This window comes from Glycine max, chromosome 8, assembly GCF_000004515.6.
Source record: "Glycine max cultivar Williams 82 chromosome 8, Glycine_max_v4.0, whole genome shotgun sequence".
NCBI lineage: Eukaryota > Viridiplantae > Streptophyta > Magnoliopsida > Fabales > Fabaceae > Glycine > Glycine max.
This window is the reverse complement of record NC_038244.2, coordinates 8164955-8188352: the sequence shown is the minus strand read 5'-3', so window position 1 is coordinate 8188352 and position 23398 is coordinate 8164955. Positions and strand designations below refer to the sequence as shown.

General features: G+C 31.3%; 3 protein-coding genes across 3 annotated transcripts; 2 read left to right on the top strand and 1 right to left on the bottom strand.

The window, feature by feature from the left end:
- Nucleotides 1-2457: 2457 nt before the first annotated feature.
- Nucleotides 2458-5692, top strand: LOC100306498 (uncharacterized). The gene is given in 5 exon segments (NM_001248979.2): nucleotides 2458-2597; nucleotides 2755-2836; nucleotides 3052-3123; nucleotides 4076-4128; nucleotides 5339-5692. Coding segments are annotated over 5 exon segments (300 nt in total). The 5' UTR covers nucleotides 2458-2594; the 3' UTR covers nucleotides 5429-5692.
- A 5569-nt stretch (nucleotides 5693-11261) lies between these two features.
- LOC100781070 (MACPF domain-containing protein At4g24290) lies at nucleotides 11262-16722 on the top strand. The gene is made up of 7 exons (XM_003531160.5): nucleotides 11262-12084; nucleotides 12217-12455; nucleotides 12850-13051; nucleotides 13124-13201; nucleotides 13284-13467; nucleotides 14074-14240; nucleotides 15844-16722. The coding sequence occupies exons 1-7, from the start codon at nucleotides 11830-11832 to the stop codon at nucleotides 16543-16545; spliced, it is 1827 nt and encodes a 608-aa protein (XP_003531208.1). The 5' UTR covers nucleotides 11262-11829; the 3' UTR covers nucleotides 16546-16722.
- Nucleotides 16723-20175: 3453 nt separating this feature from the next.
- On the bottom strand, nucleotides 20176-22084 carry LOC100780525 (rho GDP-dissociation inhibitor 1). Its single transcript, XM_003531159.5, has 5 exons — nucleotides 21593-22084; nucleotides 21393-21459; nucleotides 20790-21008; nucleotides 20565-20689; nucleotides 20176-20454 (listed from the first exon to the last, which is right to left on the bottom strand). Exons 1-5 carry the CDS (start codon nucleotides 21815-21817, stop codon nucleotides 20374-20376), a joined length of 717 nt encoding a protein of 238 aa, XP_003531207.1. The 5' UTR covers nucleotides 21818-22084; the 3' UTR covers nucleotides 20176-20373.
- Nucleotides 22085-23398: the final 1314 nt, after the last annotated feature.

The following is a 23398-nucleotide window of genomic DNA, read 5'->3' as shown; positions in this document are numbered from 1 at the left end:
AACCAATGGCGGAGCTTTTTCAAAGGACCAAGGGGCTTTTATGAAAAAGTTTTATACACATATACATTTTTTTCTCTCTTATAAACTATTTATATTTTTAATAGTAACTTATAAGATCTTTATAATATTCTTAAAGTTAATTATTTTTTGATTCCTAATTATTTTATGTCATTGAACTACATAAAGAAGAGTAATATTTAATTATTATTATTATTATTATTATTATTATTATTATTATTATTATTATTAAATTTAAATAATTATACAATATGACTTTAACTTGTGATATTTTTCTTTCAAATTTCTGCTATTATTTTTTTTATTTCCTTACATTTTTTTTACAATTTTTACTATAATTTTGATATAAAAAAATATAATCATTTCCTTAAGTTTATTGAAAATTCATAGAAATTTTTAATTTTTTATGCATTTTCATACATATTTTGTTTTTATAATAAATAAAACTAATGTTTATAGCAATATTCTTTTTCAGAAAAAAAATTACAAATAATTCTTTCAGTTTTTTAATTCAATAGTAGATGAAGGTATAAAAGTGTAAAAAAATAAAAAAAATTCTGACAAGTGATGTTAATTAAATAAGAAAAAAAAATTATTATCATAAAATACAATTTTTGGGCTCAACCTCCTCAATAAAAAAACACACAATTAACATAGAAAATAATTAATATTTGAAAAATATCATCAAAGGTTTAAAATCACTTATAAGTAGTGATATTAATTATCAAAATTATTACATTTAATCTATTTATAAATATTATAACCTTAATTAGCTTGTCCCCTTGGTGAATTTTTTTTTTGGCTTGGCCCCTCCAATTTTTGTTCCAAGCTCCGCCGCTACGAATAACCATTAGATTTGTGTGGACAAAGAATGAACTCTCCTTTTGTGTGGGACTATTTGTGTATGGATTGGTTTTATTTATATATAATCTTATAACCTATTGATGAAGATAAACAATCTTTAAATAATTATATCTCATAACTACTTATGAAGAATTACTTCCACTTTTGGTAAAAAAAATTATATTTGTATATTTTCAATAATATAGACATTTTTGTTATGTTTATGAAAGAACACACACTTTCATGAAAAACCTTTCATATTTACATCTTTTCATAAATTACAACCTAATTTTATAAAATGATACAACCCCTCATTCATCTATAAAATCTTTTTATGATTTTTAGTGAAACTAAAGTAGTTTGAGCTTGAATTGAACCTTTATGATAGAATAAAAAATAAAAGATAAAATTAGTCGTTTACCTTTAGTTTTAATTTGATTTCTTATGTTTTGTATACATCTTGATTCTTTATCTTTTTAATTTTAATTTGATATTTTTTAAGTTATTAATTTTAATGGTGAAAAAAACCCAACAGTTGGTAAATACTATCACATGGGACAAAAATTATAATTATAGTTGTAAAAAACCAGTCACATTTGAAATTAAAAAAAACGTAATAACTCAGTTATTCTATTTTGTTTTCGATAGTGAATGTACTTTACATTTTGTAATTAATTTTTTATGATAATGAATTTGAATTTAACTAAATATATTTGTTATATCTATAATAAAGTTTTTTTTAATTAAAATGCATTTCTATTTAGTAATTAAGATGCATACAATAAGTTTGTATATGAATATTTAAATATTCATCAGATTTAACAATAGTTAAATGATATATATACGACTACGAGTCTCTAGAGTTAGGTATTTTTTAAAATGCAAGTATAAAAACACTTACTAAGTTATTATGACCCCTTCTGAACATATTTTTCTTAAAAGATTGTAAAATACTTTTAAAAAATGAAAATGGATTCTCTACTATATTTTTGAGCTTTAAATTAACTCTATTTCCTTTCACCTTCTTTTTCATGAAATATAGAGAGGATTAAAATTTATTTTCATAAAATTTTAATGTTTTTTTGTTTGTTTAAGTAATAGAGATAATTAACGGAATGACCTTACTTTGGACAATGAAATTCTCTTTTTGAGAACTTCACTTAAGTTAGATTATCTTAGTTGATTTATGTGTTAGGTGATCATAATTTTTTTAATACAAGTTTCACTTCAAAAAAATTAAAACAACATTGCTTGTTTCAGTAATAGAAATAATTCAATTGGAACATAACGACATTATTCTGAACATAAAATTCTTTTTTTGATAATTCTGTTTAGGTTAGATCATCTTAGTTTGATTTATGTGTTGAGTGATCATAATTTTTTTAATATGAGTTTCACTTAAAAAAATTTAAAAAATTATTTTTTACACATAATTAAAACAATTATTCTAAAAAAATAAAAACAATTTATAATTAAAATCTCTCTAATAAGTAATATTTTTTTAAAATACATTTTTGATTCTATTTTGTTTCAAAGTTATTTCCGCCGTCACTTTTCTCAGCAATATATATATTGGGCCCCCATTAGCTCTTCTTCACTCCTCTCTTCTTCTAAGGTATCTCTCTGTATATTCAAATACACAGTATACTATCACATTCGCTTCGGTACTTCTCTCTTCATTGTCGCAGACACAAAGCAGCACTAAAGGAAGCCCTTCACTACGCCGATTAAGCATGGTAAGTTTCAGCGAACCCTAATCGCATCTTCAATGTCAAAAAACTATTTCATCTCTCTGTCTTCTTTTAGGGTTTTGCCCCCTTTTTCATTTACGTTTTTGTTTTGAATGCTCTTTTTGATCTGCTATTTTTTTTGTGCATTTTATAATTGACACAGTCAGGCAGAAAAGAAACGGTTTTGGACCTTGCAAAGTTTGTAGACAAAGGCGTTCAAGTTAAGCTTACTGGTGGAAGACAAGGTTAGGTTACCCAATCCCCTTCTTTTGTGATTTCTTAATTTTTTTTTAAATGTGGTTAATGATTTATTGATTGTTTAAAATGATGGAGGAAGTATGAAATTCGTTTCGTTTTGAATTGCAAGTACTCGATTGGGAGTTAGCTTTCATAATTAAAATGCAAATAAACTCTTCTACATGTATATTTTTTTATTTTATTTTGTTTTCTTGGATTGCAGTGACAGGGACTCTGAAAGGGTATGATCAATTGCTTAACCTTGTCCTAGATGAAGCTGTAGAGTTTTTAAGAGGTAACTAAATAACATAGAGATCTTGTTATTCTGTTTATCGTTTGAATGGTATATGTGCTGCAGTAGCTGTATCTGTTGCTTTGTCTGTTGCTTTGTTAATATGTTTGTGACTTCATAATGGTGCTTTTCTAGCCTTTTCAGCGAATTTTGGGTATTTAGCAAATTATTAAAAAAAACTACATAAAGGGACTTGTACTGACTGAGAGTGAAAGATTGAATGAGTAACGACTAAGGAGCTAAATAATGCCATTTTTTTCAATAAGGGAGCGTTCTGAAGGGCTTGTTTAAGCTTATGAAAGTAGCTTATTATCTATCTATATGCCTTTTGTATTTGTAGTTTATTCAATAAGCATAACTATGAACCTTATCAAAATAAGCTTTTTTTAGCTTATTTCATTAAGCTCTGTAACCAAGCCTATGAGAATTCTCATTTGATAAGAGTTTAGTGAATAAATGCTTAATCAAGCTGTTTACCCTAATACGCCCCAAGTGCAGATTTAGCACTGAACTTTTAGTACCAAATAACATAAGCATTGGAGTGGAAGATCCTATGATATTTAAATTTTTTCTCACTTTGATTAATCCCTTGATTTACTCATTTTCTTAATTTGCTGATTGAATTCAGCATCATTTTACTTATTTTTGTTTCAGCTTCGAATTTAAAATGGAATTTCCATTCAGAATTTGTTCAGTATAGTGCAGAATCAAATTATTAAACACTCTTAGATGAACTTGGCATGTCAATGCAACTATGCTTATTATTGTACCTTCTATGTGTCAAAGAGCTGATTTTGTTTCATAGTTCAAATGTTTGTGTGACTCTACTTACTATCAGTATGCTTGTTTATAAACTCCACCACAAAACATTAACATATTAGCTTATTCTTAAAAATTATCTACCATTTCCTTTCTGCTGTTTGAAAGAAGATTTTATTTGTCCCTTGTGCTGCAGATCCTGATGATCCTCTCAAAACTACTGACCAGACCAGAAATCTTGGCTTAATTGTAAGTTCTCCTCTTCAACATCAAATGAGTGCCAGAATTGCACCTTCTGGCTCATAAAAAGCTTGTTTTCCTAATGTCGTGCTTCATTGGAATTTTGCATCTTTGCTTCTGTGAGGTTCTAGGGCAGTTTAATAAATCAAGCTCATGTAATATTTATTTTGTATTTGTAAGAAAAATATCAAGTTATTAATTAGAATTACAGTCCAAGTACATAGGAGATATCAGTTATATAACTCTTAAGCAACATCTGTCATCTAATATGTATATATTTTCCATTATCTTCTCTCTTGAATCCTTTATAGGTTCTTATTGTAACCTAAACAATAGGGTGGAGTCTATTAAGAACATGTCATCTCCTTCCAAAAAAATAAGAACATTTCATCAAGTGCGTTAAAGGAGCTACAAGAAAAGGAATTTGAAATATGTTTTCTTAATTTTCTATTAAGAGTTCTTATATAATAAAGCAATTGACTGATTCTGGCCATGTTAAATTATTCATTGAGGGTGAAAAGTTGTACTTTTACTCTATTATTTGTTTTTGTTTTTTTGGTTTATAGATGTGTATGCTGATTGTTTAAATTTTATAAAATTTAAAATGTACAGTGCCTCTAGTAAATGTACTTATGATAGGCCCTTAACACATGTACAAGAGCATAGGAAAATATGATTTGCCCAATGGTAGCAAGGACCTGCTGGTTTATGAGAGGAACAAGAATAATAACCGAAAGGGGAATTTTCGGTTAGAAAAGACAGAGAGGAGGAAACTATAACTGAATGGTGACTGTTGGCATGGGTCTGTGGGAGTGTGGACTCAGGAATCAGTATAAAATAAGGGGAAACAGAGGGGGGAGGATAAATATTGGTGAAGGTCTTAGAGGGGGGTTGGCTGCACTACACCACTGACAGTCATATTTCTTTCCTTTTCTTGAGTATTCTATTACCAGAGGATTTTTCCTCAACTGTAGCCTGTAAGGAGCTTTGCTCCCTGATTTCTCAGTTGATAGCATTCAGCAAATTTTAATTTCTATCAACCTATCACAACATAAAAGCATTTCCTGCAAGAAAACAAAAAGTTGAAAATTCACATGACTATAAGCACTTCTTCCACTAGCTTTTTTGAATTATTCCATCATAATTTTTCAACAGGAATTATTTTGGCCTAGCAATGAATATTTCATTATCCTGGGGACTTATTTTTATTGCAATGCAGGTTTGTAGAGGAACTGCTGTGATGCTTGTGTCCCCAACTGATGGTACAGATGAGATCGCCAACCCCTTTATGCAGCCAGATGGGTCCTAAGTGTGAAGTATTTGTATCTTAAAGTCTGTATGCTAGCTGATCAATACGTCATCGCTTAGCTACTGAGACATTAATGCGGGGATACTGATTAACGTTTTGTCTATTTTGTAGGCTTGGATATTTATTATATGCTTTGGATTAATAGAATATCACCCATTTTATGTTATTGTTCCGATGAAGTTTATTTCTCTGTGATGTGTCGTCAGCTAATTTGAGGACTTAATATTCATCATAATGAAAGAAGCTAATTCATACTTGACCATAGTTAATGCTCTTCTTGGCACTTTTTACAACATTTCCCTTCCTCCTTCCTGGCACTTTTTATAACACCTCCCTTCCTCACCACTCTTGTTAATCAATTTTACCACATCCACGCTGTCTAGTCTAGCCCTGTTACAGGGGAAAGCCATGCTCTTTTCGTTTTCTTTGTTTTTTTTTTCTTATTTTCCCTAAAAGTGTGCTTGGATGACAGAAATATTTCAATTGAAATTCTTTTATTTTTAAAATTTTGTATTTGGATAAAAAAAATAAAAATTGTGAGGGTGAAAGAAAATGAATGAAAAGAGAAGATACGATATGATTGATATGTTTTTAAAGAGAAGAATATTAATGCGGCATGGGAAGTCACAGGGAAACATGACGATGTACATTATTATACGTTCGCACTCGATCAACGCTCCGTGAGATGTACACCATTATACGTTTGCACTCGATCGATGCTCCGCGACCTCAGACGATGTTTCTTGAAGAAGAGGATCATCGAAGTGAGTATGAAGGTTATAAATGAAATACACAAACGTTTTTTGAGGGTTTTTCTATCAAGAAGAAAATTTCAATTTTTCACCTTTTAGAAGAAAATTAAAATTTCGCATTCTTATTTGTTTAAAATTATGTTTTAAATTTCAAAAATTTAAGTTTTTCATAAAATAACATCTAAACAATGAATTTTAGATTAAAAAAATTTAAATTCTCTGATAAATTACTTTCATCAGTTAAAATTATCTATCTAAACACACTCTAAGATAAATTATTTATCCTTCTAAATGTTATAAAACGCCTTCTTGCATGCTTAAGTTGATTGGTTCCTATATCGGCCGAAATTTTTTTGAACCCTTAGATTTAATTAATGATAAATTTTAATTCAATAAAAATTACTGAAATAATAATTTTTATGTAATTTATTATTATAATATTTTTTAAGAAATTTTTAAGTTTTTATATTATATAAAATATTCAACATTAAAATCATTGAAAAAATAACTACCCGACATTCCTCTCCCCTAAATATTCTCCCACTTTTTGGAGAAAATAACATTTTAAATGAATTTCACATGAAAACTATTTCTCACGAAGTGAATCTCTTGTGCACCACCACCATGATATGTGGGGAATTTTTACCAAAAGGATGTATTTTTTTTCAATTTTTATTATTGAAAATGAGATAAATCGTAATAAGTGCTATGACTTGTTATTTTTATTTTTCTTAACTGAAGTCGTAAAATTTTATATGATTTCAATTTAATTTTTTTTTATTTATGATTTCAAAGTTGTATATATATATATTTTAAAAACGGTATGACTTTGAAGTTGTAAGTTTTTTTTAACTTACCACTTCAAAGTTGTAAGTTTTATTTTAACCTTTAATGTTTTTTCTTTTAGATTTTTATTTTATTTTTATTTTCTTTTGTTTTGCTTTCATTTTTTATAATTGTAAATAATTTTATTTATTTATTAAATATAATTTAGTTTTTCTTTGAGTGAATAGACAATTTAGTCCCTGAGATTGTACCAATTTTGCATATTAGTCCTTAACTTAATGTTAAATTTAAAATAGTCCATATCTTTGCATGAGTGTTACAAAATAGTCCTTCCGTTAAATTTTAAAGTAACGCCGTTAGTAAGGTCAATTTTAGTGCCACGTGGACTATCCAACGTGGCACAAAAGGATGACATGGCATGACACGTGGATGTGCCTCCTAAAAGATGTCACGTCATTTGATGATAACAAAACAAGTAAATAAGCAATTTAGTCCCTGACTTTATACCCCTGTTGCATATTAGTCCCTAACTTAATGAAAAATTCAAAATAGTCCTTATCTTTTGCATAAGTGTTGCAAAATAGTCCAAAACTTAAAAAATGTCAGAAATCATGCTTAAAGTGTCCATGCATTGCAAAGATTGTGCCTTGCATGATTTCTGGCGACGCAGATTCCTCCTTGGATTCCTTGTCATCTTTTGATTCCTCTAGTTTTTTCTCTTCTTCTTTCTTTTCTTCTTCCTCTGTTTTTTTCTCCTCCACTTTGTTTTCCTCTGGTTTTTTCTCTTCCTATTCAAAACACACACAAAAAAAATAAAACCCGGAATGATACATTAATGGTAATTGAAGAAAAAAAAGAGGAAAAGAGAATGGTTATGCATACCTCGCTCATTGGTGTTGACGGTTACAAAGATAAGGTTGTTGTTGTGGATTTTTGGTTCTTTTTATTTGTGCAAGTGTGTGTGGGTCTTTTTCGTATATATGCCTCAATTGATTCAGAACCATCAAATTTGAAGAAGTCATTCATTCTATCATCATCAAATGACGTGACACTAAAATTACCTCACTAACAATGTTACTTTAAAATTTAACGGAATGACTATTTTGCAATACTTATGCAAAAGATAGAGACTATTTTGAATTTTTCATTAAGGTAGGTACTAATATGCAATAGGGGTACAAAGTCAGGGATTAAATTGCCTATTTACTCGTTTTGTTATCATCAAATGACGTGTCATATTTTAAGAGGCACGTCCACGTGTCATGCCACGTCATCCTTTAGTGCCACGTTTAGTGCCACGTTGGATAGTCCACGTGGCACTAAAATTGACTTCACTAACGGCGTTACTTTAAAATTTAACGGAATGACTATTTTGCAACACTTATGCGAAGATAGGGACTATTTTGAATTTAATATTAAGTTAGGGACTAATATGCAAAATGGGTACAATCTCAGGGACTAAATTACCTATTCACTTCTTTCTCTTTAATTTGTAATATTTATTTTATATTAATATATTATGTTACTTTTAATTTAACAACTACTTTTATTATTAAATTATTAGATGTTGTTAATAGTACATTTTTTATATAAAATAAGTAATATTATTTTATAAAGTATAAACTAATGTTTTTAACAAAATATTTTAATATTTGTTTTAAAAATTTAGTTTTTTAAATTTAAGTATTTAAAATAAAACAAATATTAAAAAATATATTAAATAACATCATGTTAGTTTTTATTTCATTTACAAAACAAATGAAATTAAATAACATTATTAAAAAATTATCTAAATTTTAAAGATACAAAATATATTAAAAAGTAATATCCAAAAATAAAATAATATTCAAATAATTAAATAAATAAAATTATTTATAATTGTTGAAAAAAAATTGAATTCAAAACAAAAGAAAAAAATAAATGAAAATTTCTAAAATAAAAAAATTTAAAGGTAAAAAACAACTTGAAAGTCATAAGATTAAAAAAATATATACAATTTTAAAACTATAAATAAAAAAAATTAAATAAAAGTCATAAATTTTATTACGATTTTAGTTAAAAAAAAAGTAAAAAGATAATAAGTGTAATAGATAGATGTTACAATTTGTAACACCACCTATTACAACTTAATCCATCTTCGGTAATAATTTAAAATTGTCCCGGAAAAATTTAAAAAAATTACATCTTTTTAATAAAAGTCCCGATATGTGGTCTATAGAAATAATACAACTAATAATTTGACATGTGTATTATATATGGTAAATGTTTTTTTATTTATTCCATTTCCCTATGTTTTTATTTTTCTTTATCTTATTCTTGTGTTCCTCCCAAACATACGGATAGCCACTTAAAATATCTATTTATAAATTTTTTGTTAATTTAATTACAGTTCTTAGACCTTTGTTGGCAAAGTCCACTTCGCTCCCAAATTATAGGAAGAACAGAACAAGCAACAAGACGTGTGATGAGGTTGTTGATGGTGGTTCTGTGAATTTATAGAATATTTATTATTCTATTTGGTGTGGCCTTGCAAATTTTAAATCATTCGAGGTCTAGACTCGATCGGTGAAGTTGTGCGACGACGACCAGCACGTGTATGCATGCTGTTGATGCCCTCTGTCTCCTTCAAGCACGTGCTGTGCTTTAACACCGACAACCTCATACCTCGTGCAAGACCATATATATATATATATATATATATATATATATATATATATATATATAACTCCATTTGAAGCATGTTCATCATTCGTCAACTCTTGCTGCGACAAACCCCTTTACGTAGCCATCTGAATTTTATGAATTTGACTAGTGGGAAAACAACCATTACAAGACTGAAAGTGAAACACACCAAGTGTAGTGATGTTAGTCATATGTGGTTGGTTAGATTCCATTAAAGTTGCAAGCTGTAATTAATTTTTCCAATATTCTTTTTATGAGATGTTCATAATCGGTCTTATCTCACTAATCTAGCCGAAGGAATTTTTAACAAGTTCAAATTTTTCAAAAAGTCTCAACCCAATTCCAATGTTATATATTCTTTAGAAAAAGCTAACAGATCAAACCTACCAAAAGAGGATAGAACTAGTTTTCAACCTCTTGACTATTGATTATTAAGCGTAATTTGTTATAGGGTATATTCAATATCTTGTCTTGACAATATAGGGTGTGTTTGAGATCGAACCCGTTTGCATCAAAGCAAATGAATGTTTTAACTTTTCAAAGCACAAAAATAGGAATTCGTTGCTTTTTAGTTGAACGGAAGTTTGAAGGTTTGTAATTGCAAACCAAACACACACTCATAATGTTCAGGTTCAGGCTTGAAGTTTCGAGGTTTGATGTAGCAACAAAACAAGGAGGTGATGCAATTGGAGAAGCGCATCTCTAACTCATATCAAGATGAAATTTGTATGCAAAAAAATAATTACTTATATAAATAACAAGTTCATAATGAACAAGTTTTAAAACCCATCTTAACCCACAATCACAGATAATATTCTTTGTGGATGTGTAATATCAGTAGACAAAAACTTACCTTGTCAGCACTCAGTATATATATATATATATATATACCAGCTCCTCGTTCCGTTTTCCTTGGTCAATGCTTTCTTCAGAAAGAAACACGTCTTTCTTCATTTGGACATTCTTATTTACAAGTGAAAATGATGTATGAACAGTCTCTCACAAACACCAACGACAGCCATTGATTGAAGAGAGTAAACAGGAAGCTAAAAAAGAGTTGTATAGTAAAGAATTGCTTGTCATACTTGCATAATGAAACTTGAATGTAACCACTCCCTAATCTTTTTATTTAGCAAGTCTTATTTTATTTTAGAATTTAACTTTTTTAATATCATTTTTTTCTAAAATATATAGTGAAACATAAAGTAATTTATGAAAAAAAATAATTAAGAATAAAACTTATGCATGAGAGAAATTATTATTATGCATATATATATATATATATATGAATTAAATTTTGTGACAGTTACTAGTACATTTGATTTAAGAGTATAGTTTCACTTCAAATATTTACGTTACTGTTGCGTTGGGAACATGATATAGATTTGTATAAGACTCATTTTCCGGGTTGGCACAGAAAAAAAAAAAGTTCCATTTTTCAAATGTGTGTCCCGTTGTCCTTGACCAGACAGGACGAAGAGCTAGAAAAATGGGAGACGGGTCCCTTTTCCCTTCCGTTGAATCTTGTTGTTATCGGAGAGCAACTGATGAAATCATGAAATGAATGAAATAGTAGTAGGTAAAGTCCGATGAGAGAGAAGAGACTAAAGTAACGGCAAAAAAAAAACGCATCATAATCTTCAGTTGACAGAGCGATTACCCATTCTTTTAAAACACAGATGAATATTATTCTTTCCCCATCCCATTGCCATTTTCACAATTGTACAAAAATATTTGCCATTTTCACAATAATACCACTGACACAGTCAAACTCCAACAGTTACATTCAACCCGTTACACCTGCATTACATAGCAGCTATAGCTATTAGTATTAGCTATTTCCTCTCTCCTCTTCCAAACCAAACTTAACCAAGTTACTCTTTTTTTTTTATCTTCTCTTCCCTCATTAAAAGCTGCGTAACGTTTACTGATCCCATCTTCTTCCCCGAACCTGCAATCCACATCTAACAATACCATACCCATTTCAGCAAAAACACCAAAGCCAACACCTTTTCTGTTTTGGCCCACACCCCACATGGCTTAGCTAACCCATTTCAATTGGGGTTGGTTTGTTGGTTGGCACCGTCGTAACCTTAACCAAAGCCAACACCTTTTTCACTTTCTCTCTCTCTGGTTTTTTTTTTTTTTTTTGAATCCCTGAACTGATTTTGCGTTGTGGAGATGGCGGCAGAAAAGGGTGTTGAGATGGTGGCATTGGAGTGTTTGGGAAAAGGGTTCGATTTGGCCAGCGATTTTCGGTTGAGGTTCGCAAAGGGAATTCGTGAAGAGAGGTTGGTGGTGCTTGATGAACAGAACAAGAGGGATATTTTGATTCCTGGAACTGGAGGAGTTACCATTAAAGGGGTTTCTGAGAATATTCGTTGTGATAAAGGGGATAGAATACGCTTCAAGTCTGATGTACTTGAATTCAATCAGGTCCCTTTTTTCCTCATCCTTCTTCTTTATCTGTTACTGTAGATTAGTTTGGAGGATTTCGTTTTTTAAATTGAAGATCTGTGTTGTTTTGGTGCGTTTTTAGTAAAGTCTGTGTTTTAATCATTGTTGCAGATGTCTGAGTTGCTTAATCAGAAATCAGCAGTGCAAGGGAAAGTTCCTTCTGGCTATTTTAATGCGCTCTTTGATTTGAGTGGGGATTGGTTTCGTGATGCTGCTGACACCAAGTACCTTGCTTTTGATGGGTATTTCATTTCACTCTACTATTTGCACCTCACTGCTTCTCCACTCATACTGCAAGAGGAGGTAAAGAAGTCTGTTCCGGCTCGGTGGGATCCGGCTTCGTTGTCTAGGTAAACACTAAGCTGATACAACAGTCTTTGGTGCTAGATTCACAGATTATGGTATCTTTGTTTTCTTGATGTTAAAATAGCTTCTTTTCGCTTTCTATAACTTCCAATGAGGTTGAATTTTGATAAATTCAATTTGTTGCTGGCTTTTTGTGCTCTCATCGTTTTGATCATCCCTGCAAAATTGGTAGCCATCAACTGGTTGATTAAAGGATTTAATATCTTCTTACCTTCGCATGAGACTTGAATTATCTTTTAGCGCCTGTTTTAGTTGATGTTTTCATGTTTGAATGTTTTATGGGTGAAACTGTTTGATGCAGTAACTGATTTTGATAGTTTGAATGGTGCATAATTTTGGGTTGATAAGTATATGATGCTAATCAATTTTGTTAGGCAGGTTCATCCAGACATATGGTACACACATAATAGTGGGTATGGCTGTAGGAGGTCAAGATTTAATCTGTGTCAAACAAAAACATTCTTCAAAGATTCCTCCTGGTGATCTCAGAAGACATTTGGAGGATCTTGGAGATTTTTTATTCTCAGATGTGAGAAGCCCTTCTTTACTACAGAGGAAGACAGCGGATGGCAAACAAAAGGTATATTGCTATCTTTTGTAACTTTAAGGTATTTGTTACTTTTCTGCTGACGCAATCCCTCTATTGATGTAGGTCCCTGAGGTCTTTAACCGTGTGATGCAATCAAACACGATGCAGTTCACTAGTATTTCAGAAACATCAAGCAAGGATGTAAGCCCTGAAAGGGAAATAATTTTCATTTGAAATAAATAATTTTTCTAGGTTGTGAATATATTGCTTTATCTTGGAACAGGGCCTCACTATTATTTGCTCAAAAAGAGGAGGAGATATGTTCAAGCACAGCCACTCAAATTGGCTTCAGACAGTGCCGTCTAACCCTGAAGCAATCCTCTTCAAGTTTGTTCCTATTTCCTCACTTCTGACAGGAATTCCTGGAAGTGGATATCTTAGTCATGCAATCAATCTGTATCTACGCTGTACGATTAATCTGATTAAACAATGATAATCTTCTACATTTATCCTAGTCCATTTTTTGTCTGTTACTATTTATATATTTTCACCATGATGAAGATAAGCTCCGAAATAAAAACTAGGGATGTTGAAGAGTTCAATTTACACCCTTCAACTTTATGTCCACAGTTTAGTCCTTAAACATAAACAAGCAACATAGTCAATTGGCTTCCCAATGTGTGCATATAATGCTCCTTTTGATGGGCATCTATGCATCAATCCAAAATTTAACGAAGATGTCATATGCCTGTCATGCAACCATAAAATCCTGACCAAAGATGCCATGTGTTAATCATGGAACATTTCACATGTGTTAGGAAATCTGGGGACCATCTTGTATGTCTTTTGAACTTTAAGGCATAAGCCGTATATAGTGTGAAGTTGAAGGGTGTCAACTGAATTTCCCCCCCAAAAAAACCAATATGTTTTTGGCTTTTGGCTCTTAGATTGTTCTTGTATGCTTTGCTTTTCTTTACATGAAGTTTCCAAGCCATCACTACTTGAACAGCCACTGTTTAATTTCTTTACTGTTGAGGTGCACAACACTCCATTGATTCACTTACTCTCTGCAGATAAGCCTTCTCCTGGAGATTTACAATACTTTTTGGAGTTTCAAATTCCAAGGCAATGGGCACCTATGTTTTGCGAGCTGCCTCTCAGGCATCAGCGTAGAAAGACTGCTTCCCCTTCCCTGCAATTTAGTTTCATGGGTCCAAAGCTTCATATAATCTCTACACAGGTACTGTTAACCAAACTCTTGTGTTTGAGCAAGTATTGTATGTGTTAGACTTACTCTTACATTTGAGTTTAATATTTTCCTTGAGAAAGTTTTTGCTTAATTAGTGTCAGTATTTTCCCGTTACTTCTGTTATGTTACAAATTTAGCTGGGGTATAAAATTTGGGTTCTTTAATCAGCTTTTATTTCCATCCTGCCTAATTCTTTAGTCAGTTACTTTACCTGTCAGTTTGCTACACTTGAGTTTTCTTGTACACCTTCCCAAGATTCAGGGGTGGAACAAGGTGTGGGATGTTTTCAGACTGAAAGAGACTGGTTGTGAGAAACATTGTTATATCTAATTAGGTCAGGTACTAGTAATCCTACTAGTATTAGCCCAAGCCTGCAACTAATAACACTAGAACTGTAGAACATATCAATAAAGATATTCTAAGATAATCTAAATATATCTTACATATTTTCTAACAAATTGTCATGAGAAATATGAAAGCAACTCTTGATAACACTACGAAGTTTTAAGCCCCTAGGTGATTTTCACATGTCCAGTGTTGGATTTAACTATCTATAGCATTTTGTCTGCGGTTATGCTATACTTACAGTTTTATTTATTTATTTATTTATTTTTGGTAGTAAGCTGTAGTTTAGGGTAAAAGAAACATTAGAGAGGATGGACAATGGTAAAGTAGTTGGACCAAAAATTTCCCTGTTATGAACTGAGTCAACTGACTATTCTCAAAGCTTAAGCTATTAGGGAAGGCACATGAATAGTTTGGTTGCATTTATATCTATAACTATAGAAGTTTCCAAATGTTTTGGGGAGAAAAGTATTATAACCTGGTTCACAAAGTTGTTTAACAAGATAATGAGGTCTAAGAAGATGCTACATCTACAGAGGAAAAGTATGATTATATATAAGAACAAGGGAGATGTTACTAGCTAACTAAAGAGGGATTAAGCTTGTGAGTCATACTATGAAACCATACGTGAGGGTAATTGAACAAGGGGGAATAGAAAGAATTGCCCCAGCTATAGAGGGATTAAGCTTACGAGCAATATTATGAAACTATAGGGAAGGGTAATTGGACAAAGATTAAGACGAGAGTTCATTTTTTAGTGTATGTTAGGCTAAGGAGAAAACATAGTTAACTATGCATTTTCTTTGTTTGGTTAAAAGAGGAAATGAAGAGAAAAAAGAGAGAAAAATTGGCTTTAAGAAACAAAATTTCAAATTTTTCTCTCATTTTGTTTAGTTAAGGAGAAAACACATGTAACAATGCTTCTAGTGGATCACCAGCTTCTGGACCTTGTGTAAGCTTCTGCTCACCTTTAATAATTTTGGGATGTGATTCTTTTGGAGAGGACTCAGAAATACACTCAATTCCAACATGTCATAAAATGTGAGCGGTGAGCTCGTGTGACCTTATGTGAGCTCCTGGCCACCTATGAGTTACTCTCTGTTTTTTTCATACTATGTGCTGCATAACTTTGTAGGTATTTTCACTCATTTTATTTTCTCCTCTCAACTATCTTGAATTATTGATCCTTTATTCTTATAGTTCGCACAATATTCTCTTGTTAATTATGGTATTTTGTACAAAATATCAGGTGGTAAGTGAACAGAAACCTGTGGTTGGCATGCGCTTGTACTTGGAGGGCAGGAAATGTGACAGACTTGCTTTACATATAAATCATCTTTCAAGCCTCCCAAATAAAATGATCCTCTCGTCAGGAACCTCAACCTCGAGTACACCATCGATGTGGCGAGGATCTGATGATAATGAATCCAGTGAACAATTTCTGGAACGTATCAGATGGAAGAGATTCTCAAATGTGTGCACAGCAGTTGTTAAGCATGACCCTAACTGGTTGATTAATTCTGGAGGTGTTTATATTGTAACAGGTGCACAACTCCTTAGCAAAGGGAGCTGGCCAAGGAATGTGCTTCATCTACGGCTTCTCTTTACTCATATACCCAATTGCAGTATCCGGAAGTCAGAGTGGACTGCTGCACCAGAGGCTTCAAGAAAATCTTTTCTCACAAATTTGAGCACAACATTTTCGTTCACTCAGCATGGCACCACCGGTCCTCCAAAACAGGCTCCAACTGCACTTAACTCTGGAGTTTATCCAGATGGTCCTCCTGTGCCAGTTCGCGCCGGTAAACTACTTAAATACGTGGAGACAGCTGAGGTCGTGCGAGGCCCACATGATGCTCCTGGCCATTGGTTGGTAACAGCTGCTAAGCTTGTGACTGATGGTGGTAAGATTGGATTACAAGTGAAGTTTGCATTGTTAGATTATTGGTGATTCCAGGCAACTGTTCACTCTATTCAGGGTATATTGGTTGCCATGTGTTGCTTAAAATGGTTTTGAAACTATAGACACTTGTATATATTCTTTCTACAGGCTGTGTACAGTACAATTACAAAATGAGTGGCTGTTGAAATCGGGCAATAGAAAATTAAAATTTGACTATTCTGTTAATTCTGGATAGTGGATTCATTTAAATGTTGAGTTTTTGAATCTTCATAGTGAATTATGGGGAAAATGGCAAAACGCAAATTAAACCATATATTTGCAAATATATAAATGGCATCAGCAAATCTTTTATAGCAAGCCCTGACACTAGTGTGTGTGTAGGGAGCATATCTTTTGCAAATATATAATTCTGTTATACTTTTATATAATTTAATATTGGCGATGGCAAGCCCTGACGCAATAGAAAAGTAGTGTCTTGGTGATCAGTTGATCGTGAGTTTGAATCCTAAAATAGTCTCTTTAGATATGCACTTCCTATGTGTATAGACTGTGTCTGGTTAAAATTAGTCTCTCGTGCTCTCGTCTATTAATACACTTCCTATGGGTATAGTCTGTGTTAGTCTTATAACTTAAGATGATAGGGAACTAAACATCATATTGCATGCCTTGAGCAGTAATTTAATATGGGTGTTTTTACGTTTAGTCAATTGGGACAGGTTTGCATGTATTGGCTGCGTGGTTACACTAGATCAAAAGACACAGATAACTGACTTGTTCTATCTGACTCGTGTTTAAACCATAAAATATTTTCAAACCAACTTTCTTTGTGTACAGGAATACTGTATCTGTAGGGTTAGGAGTTTAGGACAGATTCTGTATATCTTTAACTTGATATTTGCTACCTGAAAATCAATGCATTACCAATCATTTTAAGGAAAAGAAAGAGGCAAAGGTAAATGATGATACAGTGGAAAGATGGAAAAGGTGACCATATCAATTATATGCTTGCCTGAAATATAACCTTGATTGGAGACTCTTCTTAATTGTTATTTTTCAAGAAAAAAAAGTGAGTTTACCGAAAAAAAGAAGTGAAAAATAAACAGTACAAGGTAGGAATATAAGGGATGCTACCTGCACAATTATATATAATTGTACTTGACTTTACATGCCCCTAATTGACCATTATAGGTTATTTCCGTTCTGTAGTTAAATTTGGGTAGAGAATTGTGCAGTGTTATGGAAGATTGTGACACCAGTAGTTGCGTAAAATCTATTCTTATCTCTGATATTACCTGTATTGATAAGAAGCAACTGCAATTATAGTAGTAGTTATGCAACTTTACTTGGAAAGAAAGGAATCTTGATGGGATGGTCCACTAATTGCGTTGGGTCTAAACTTTAGTGATGAACAAGACTAGTGTACAGAAAATGAGCCGAAAAAGTTAACAACGGAAACACCGTCCTCTTTGTTTGAAGAACTTTACCAATTGCAGGACTCAATTGACAACAAAATGGTCAAAGCCATTGCTTTTTATTATTTTAAAGATTTTTCCCCTAAAAATGGCTACTTGTACCATAATAACCATTGACCAAATTGTGATCTACCAGAAAGAGAGAGAAACAAGTGGAGACGGAATAAATAAAAAAGTGGTCTGTTCACACTTAGCAGATAGAAAAAAATGGAACAGATGGAACTGTAGAAGGTACAACACATCGGTAATTATTAGGATGAGTTTCTTTTTTTCAAACTCGATTTTGAATGGTCTTGATTATTTTAAATTAATTTTAGTTAAAATTATGTTTAAAGTTAGGTAATACATGTTTGAATGTTTCATCTAAATATAAAGTCTACATTAATATAAAATTCTCCCCGAAAAGCTGTATTTTTTTACTCCTAATCAAACATGTTTTAAAGAACATTAATTTTTTAACTACAACTAAACATTTTTTTTTCAAAAGAAATCCCTGTTTGACATTTTCAAGTCAAGTTTGGAGGGCATCCAAACATGCCTTTAAATAGGCATGCTGCATGCACGGCTTCACACTAAACATTTCTGTAATAGGAGGGCTATACGTAGTAAGCTACCTCATATATAGCTTAAAATTGAGATATTCTTTTTTTTTTTTTGGATGAAAGAAAATAATACAAGAGGAAAAATAAATATGAATTGAAAATTAAAAAAATCCTCAAAAAAATATTTTTTTTCTTTCTTTATATTATCAATCAAACTCTTAACTATCAAGGAATTTAGCTTAGTTTGGCTGACCATTATTGTAAACACCATATTACTAAAGTTGGATTTCTTCTTATGAATAATAATTAAAAAAAAAAGCTCTTAACTAAAGAAGCATTGATATGTAATAAATAAAAAAATACAATGAGCATTGATATGATATAAATTGGCCACGACAAAAAGTGAAAAGTGAAAACTAACAGTAACTACTAAGAATGGGGAATAAAAAGTTGATTATTCAATCCTGGATCTTGGGTTCAGTATTTTGTTTTAATTGAAGTCGTCATCTGCAGAAAGTTCAACAATACGTTTGATTCCAAAGAGGGAAAAAGAGAGGGGGGATTTTTTTAATAAAGGTAAGGAAACCTAAATGCTTGTTTGGTTTGATTCGAGGTTTCAAGAGAAGATGGCAGAAGAGCCAAAGTATACTTTGTTTGATTAATAACCAGAGACGAAAGGAATAATATATCGCTTTATCATTATAAATAGTAATGAACGGTATCAAAAATTTTAAACTGAGATAAATAATATCGCAAGACAATTTAATATGTACTGTTAAAAAATTATAATAAATTACTTCTTCTCCATTAAATCTCTAATGTAGCAGAGGAGACTGAAATGGGGGGAGATTTTAGTCTCTTCATTTTTTCATTCTTTCTCACCATTTTTTTTTTAACCAAATGTAATACATTAAAAAAATGAAAACTTTTATCTGCTTGATTTCCCTACTACCATTCACAATGTAAACAACGTTAACAAAATGCGTGCAGTTTGATTTCAGAATATAGAGGTCCATATCTTTTTGGAGTTGGAAATGACTTTGGGGTTTACTTCTGGAATTAGAGTTGGTAGAAAATAAAATATTAAAACTATTACTTGACACCAAAACAACTCAAGTAACAGATACACGAGAGACGGAGTAGACAATTTTTTTGGGTTTATTTTAAATTTTAAAATAGTTATACTGAAACCACACATATAATTTGGACACATCCGAGATTAACAAAATACTAAAGAACTTAGAATGTCAAAATTAATCCCAAAGGCAGTTTCAAAATGTTTATAAATGATACATTACAGTATATTAAAAATTTGGTTCATGGCCTCAATCTTCATGAATCATGATAAATTATTTCAATGGAAATTTTACTTTTCCCTTCTTTTATATTTTTCTGATTTCAACGGTTAACAAATAACAAGCAGCATGTGGTCCTCATATGACAAAAGCTTCTGGACCATCAAAGAATTGATGAACCTTTTGGCTATTTGCTTGAGAAAGCACAAGCAGTAGTTGAGGATATTTGTTGATTTCTGTTCCTTTATCCACATGGGGTCCATTTCCGCCCCCATCCCTTCACACCTCGCACCCTTAACAGATGATAACAATTAACTCTTCGAAGCATCTTAGGTGGAATGAGTGCGATTTTCACGAGCTAGCGTTTCCTTTTATGTGAATTCTAGTTATTAGATTGGAGAAAAAGAACCATATAATAGAAGGAGAGGATTAGCTCCATCATGTAGCATGCATGTGCACAATTGACTATCTAGATTAATAAACAAAAAGTTGGATTGCAATCTGCCCCAGAAAGATACAACATGACAAAGGAAGAAAATCCCCCAATAAATTACTTAAGATTGAATCTTAGATGGGTGTAGGCCAATTCTTCTGAATTTCAAAGTGGTAACTAGTATCCAAGTAGCATTTCCGATCATCATCTACAAACTGAAACAAAAAATAAAAATAAATATATATATATATAGTTCTTCCTACTAACAACAGCAATAACAACAAATAGTGAATGAACATGATATGATGTAATTTTATTTTCTTACCTTGGTTCTTGCTGAATAGGTTCCCCTAGCAAACAACCCTGAAGGGGTAGTTTCTTCTTCCAATTCATATGTATATAGTTCCTGGCTTGGGCTATAAGTTCCCAACATTTTTTTTGTGTTGTCCACTATTTCAATAAATTCATGAAAGCCACATGTAACTAAGACAATTCAAGATGTGGATGTTAATTAATCTAACTAGACATAAAAGGGGGGTTTATGTCTCACCTCTAAGCCCAGTTTTCCAAACAACATTGGTGTATTTGAGGCCAGAAACAATGTTGTTGGAGACAGTGAAAGAGAATTTCAACTGGTATTGACTTCCTTCCTTAAGGGTGAAGATACTCTTCTTAGCATCAGAAGTAAATGGAATTGGCAGAATGAGGTCAGGCCTCCCTGGACATATAATGGTAAGGCTCACTATCTTCACTTCGGGCTCTTTGTTTTCTGAATTACAATACAAGGGCTTTTGCATTTTAGGTTTTTCAGGACTCAAAAAGAATAAGGAGCTGAAATGAAACTTAATAATGATAAAAATATGCTAAAACAAGAAGTAAGATTAAAATCATCCTAGACCAACATTTTTCATCAAAATTTGTCATCTCCCAAAAATGTGGTTCAAGTGAGTTAAAAAAAAAGGGTTATCTTGTAAATGAAAAACAGGAGAGTTCAGCTTTATATGAACAAAGAAATTAAATTGGAGGAAGAGGACAATCTTACACAAGAGCTTTCAATACTGATGCACTATATATGTCGCATTATCTCTACTTCATTAATAATTATTATAGAGTTGTTCCAGAAGAAAAACAAAAGTAGAAGGAAAATACGTACCTCCAACAGCAGACACATCAATACCTCCCAGAAGTTGCTCCTTCCATTTTCTCAAACTTTCATCCTCCTTTGCAATACAAAAGAGAAATTGTTAAATTGTTGAACACCCTTCATCAAATAACAGTTGGAAACATAACATATAAATAAAAAGCACGGCAAGGCAGTGAAGAAACATTTGAATTTTGAAGAAGGAATGTTACTTTATCTTTCTCAAGCTGTTCCTTGAGGGAACACTGAGGGCCAAGATCCAATTCCAACTTGGGGTCTTCCTCTGCCTCTGAATCAGTTCCTTCAGCATCATCATTGTAAGGAATCTGGTCTGCTTCCCCAACATTAACAACCTTGTTGATTTCTTTGTTTTTGATATCTTCCTCCAAATGAGCATTGAAGGGAACATCCTTGGTTGCAGACACAGCAGCAGACATTGTCAACCTCAAAATCACAGACACAGTGGTGTCTCAAACTCAATTGGTGGCACTTCCAAGTTGTGCCAAATTTAGAGTTCTCTAGGCTATGCTTTGAGGATAATTCTCTATGTCTCTTGCCAATGAAATTGAGCCTCACAGGTTACAATTCAGAGGTTTATTATGTATAAGCAATTACTAGTAGTTGAATTTGAGATAAGGAAACAGTGTGGCACGGTGAAAGTGGGCCTGAAAATTAAGGTAACGAGAAACCGTTGGAATAAAGTTGGTAGGGAACCACTACTAATGGTGGAGAAGGTCATATAACAAAAAAACTAAGATCTTCATAATTGTTTAGTATGATAAATTGCAAAATCAGAATGTTATAAGTCAGCAAATCAAAATTACTAATTTAATAATTAGTGCCCACAATAAGTTCACCCAGTTGATTTAAGTTCACTTGCGCGTTGACAAAAAAATTCAAGTTCAGTTTCTGATAGCAATTAACTACCTCTGACTCTTTTAACTAGTTAAGATGGTTAATTTAATTAATAACATTAAATTTATATTTTTTCAAAAGTACTCTTGTAACTAATTTAATATTCCACTTTTTTATTAATATTCTGATTTTGTAATTATATCTTTGTTGGCTTTTAATATTTCAACCTTACGGTTTTTTTAATCTTTTATAATTAACTTTTTCTAAATTTAATAGCAGTCAAACTGTATTAATTTTCAATAAAATAACATGATATTCACTAAGTACTGTCTTTTTTTGTAAAATTTACTATTATTTTAATTTTTCTCTTAAAATTTCTAATAAAAAAGAATATTTAAATATTATTTATTCAACATTTTTATGTTTCACTGAAAATAACCTTATTTATACAAATATTAGTATTACACATAAGATGTATATAACTTGAATTATTTTATTAGAAGGAATGATAAAATTTCTGAGAAAATAATCAAAAGTAGTAAAATTTGTGAGTTAAAAGTTAATTAAATTAAAGGAAATCCAAATTGAGATATCCAAGTGAATGTATTTATTGGTTTATTGACCATATAAGCCAAACTCATTAAAAAAAAATATTTCTTGAATTAAGTATAGTGTAATTTTAATCAAAGCTTAAACTTTTATTTGATCATTATCAAAGCTTAACCTATTTAATCCAATAAGTGTTTTTTATATAAATTTAAATGTATACTAATATTAATAATTGAAATTAACTAATTTAATTACTTTTTAAATAATTAGTTATTAGTTTTGTTAAGTAAGATCTTGCGGTCACTGGGCGGGAATCCGAATTCACTAAACTGACCCCAAGGCACTCAAGCGTCTACAAGCAATTCGTTTACATGATAAAATTCCATATTTCTTTCCAAACCTTCATATGTGTTTTTTTTTTCTATTTATGAGTTTAATAAATATATATTACATTACTGATTTAATGACTGTTGCAGTAATTTTTTTTACATTTTCAATCTATAAAAAATAACATTAATATAACTTTCAAAATAATTATTATAAAAATCAATAACTTTATTATAAATAAAAATTTATGATTAAATGAAATGTAAAATTTACACTCAAATCATAGA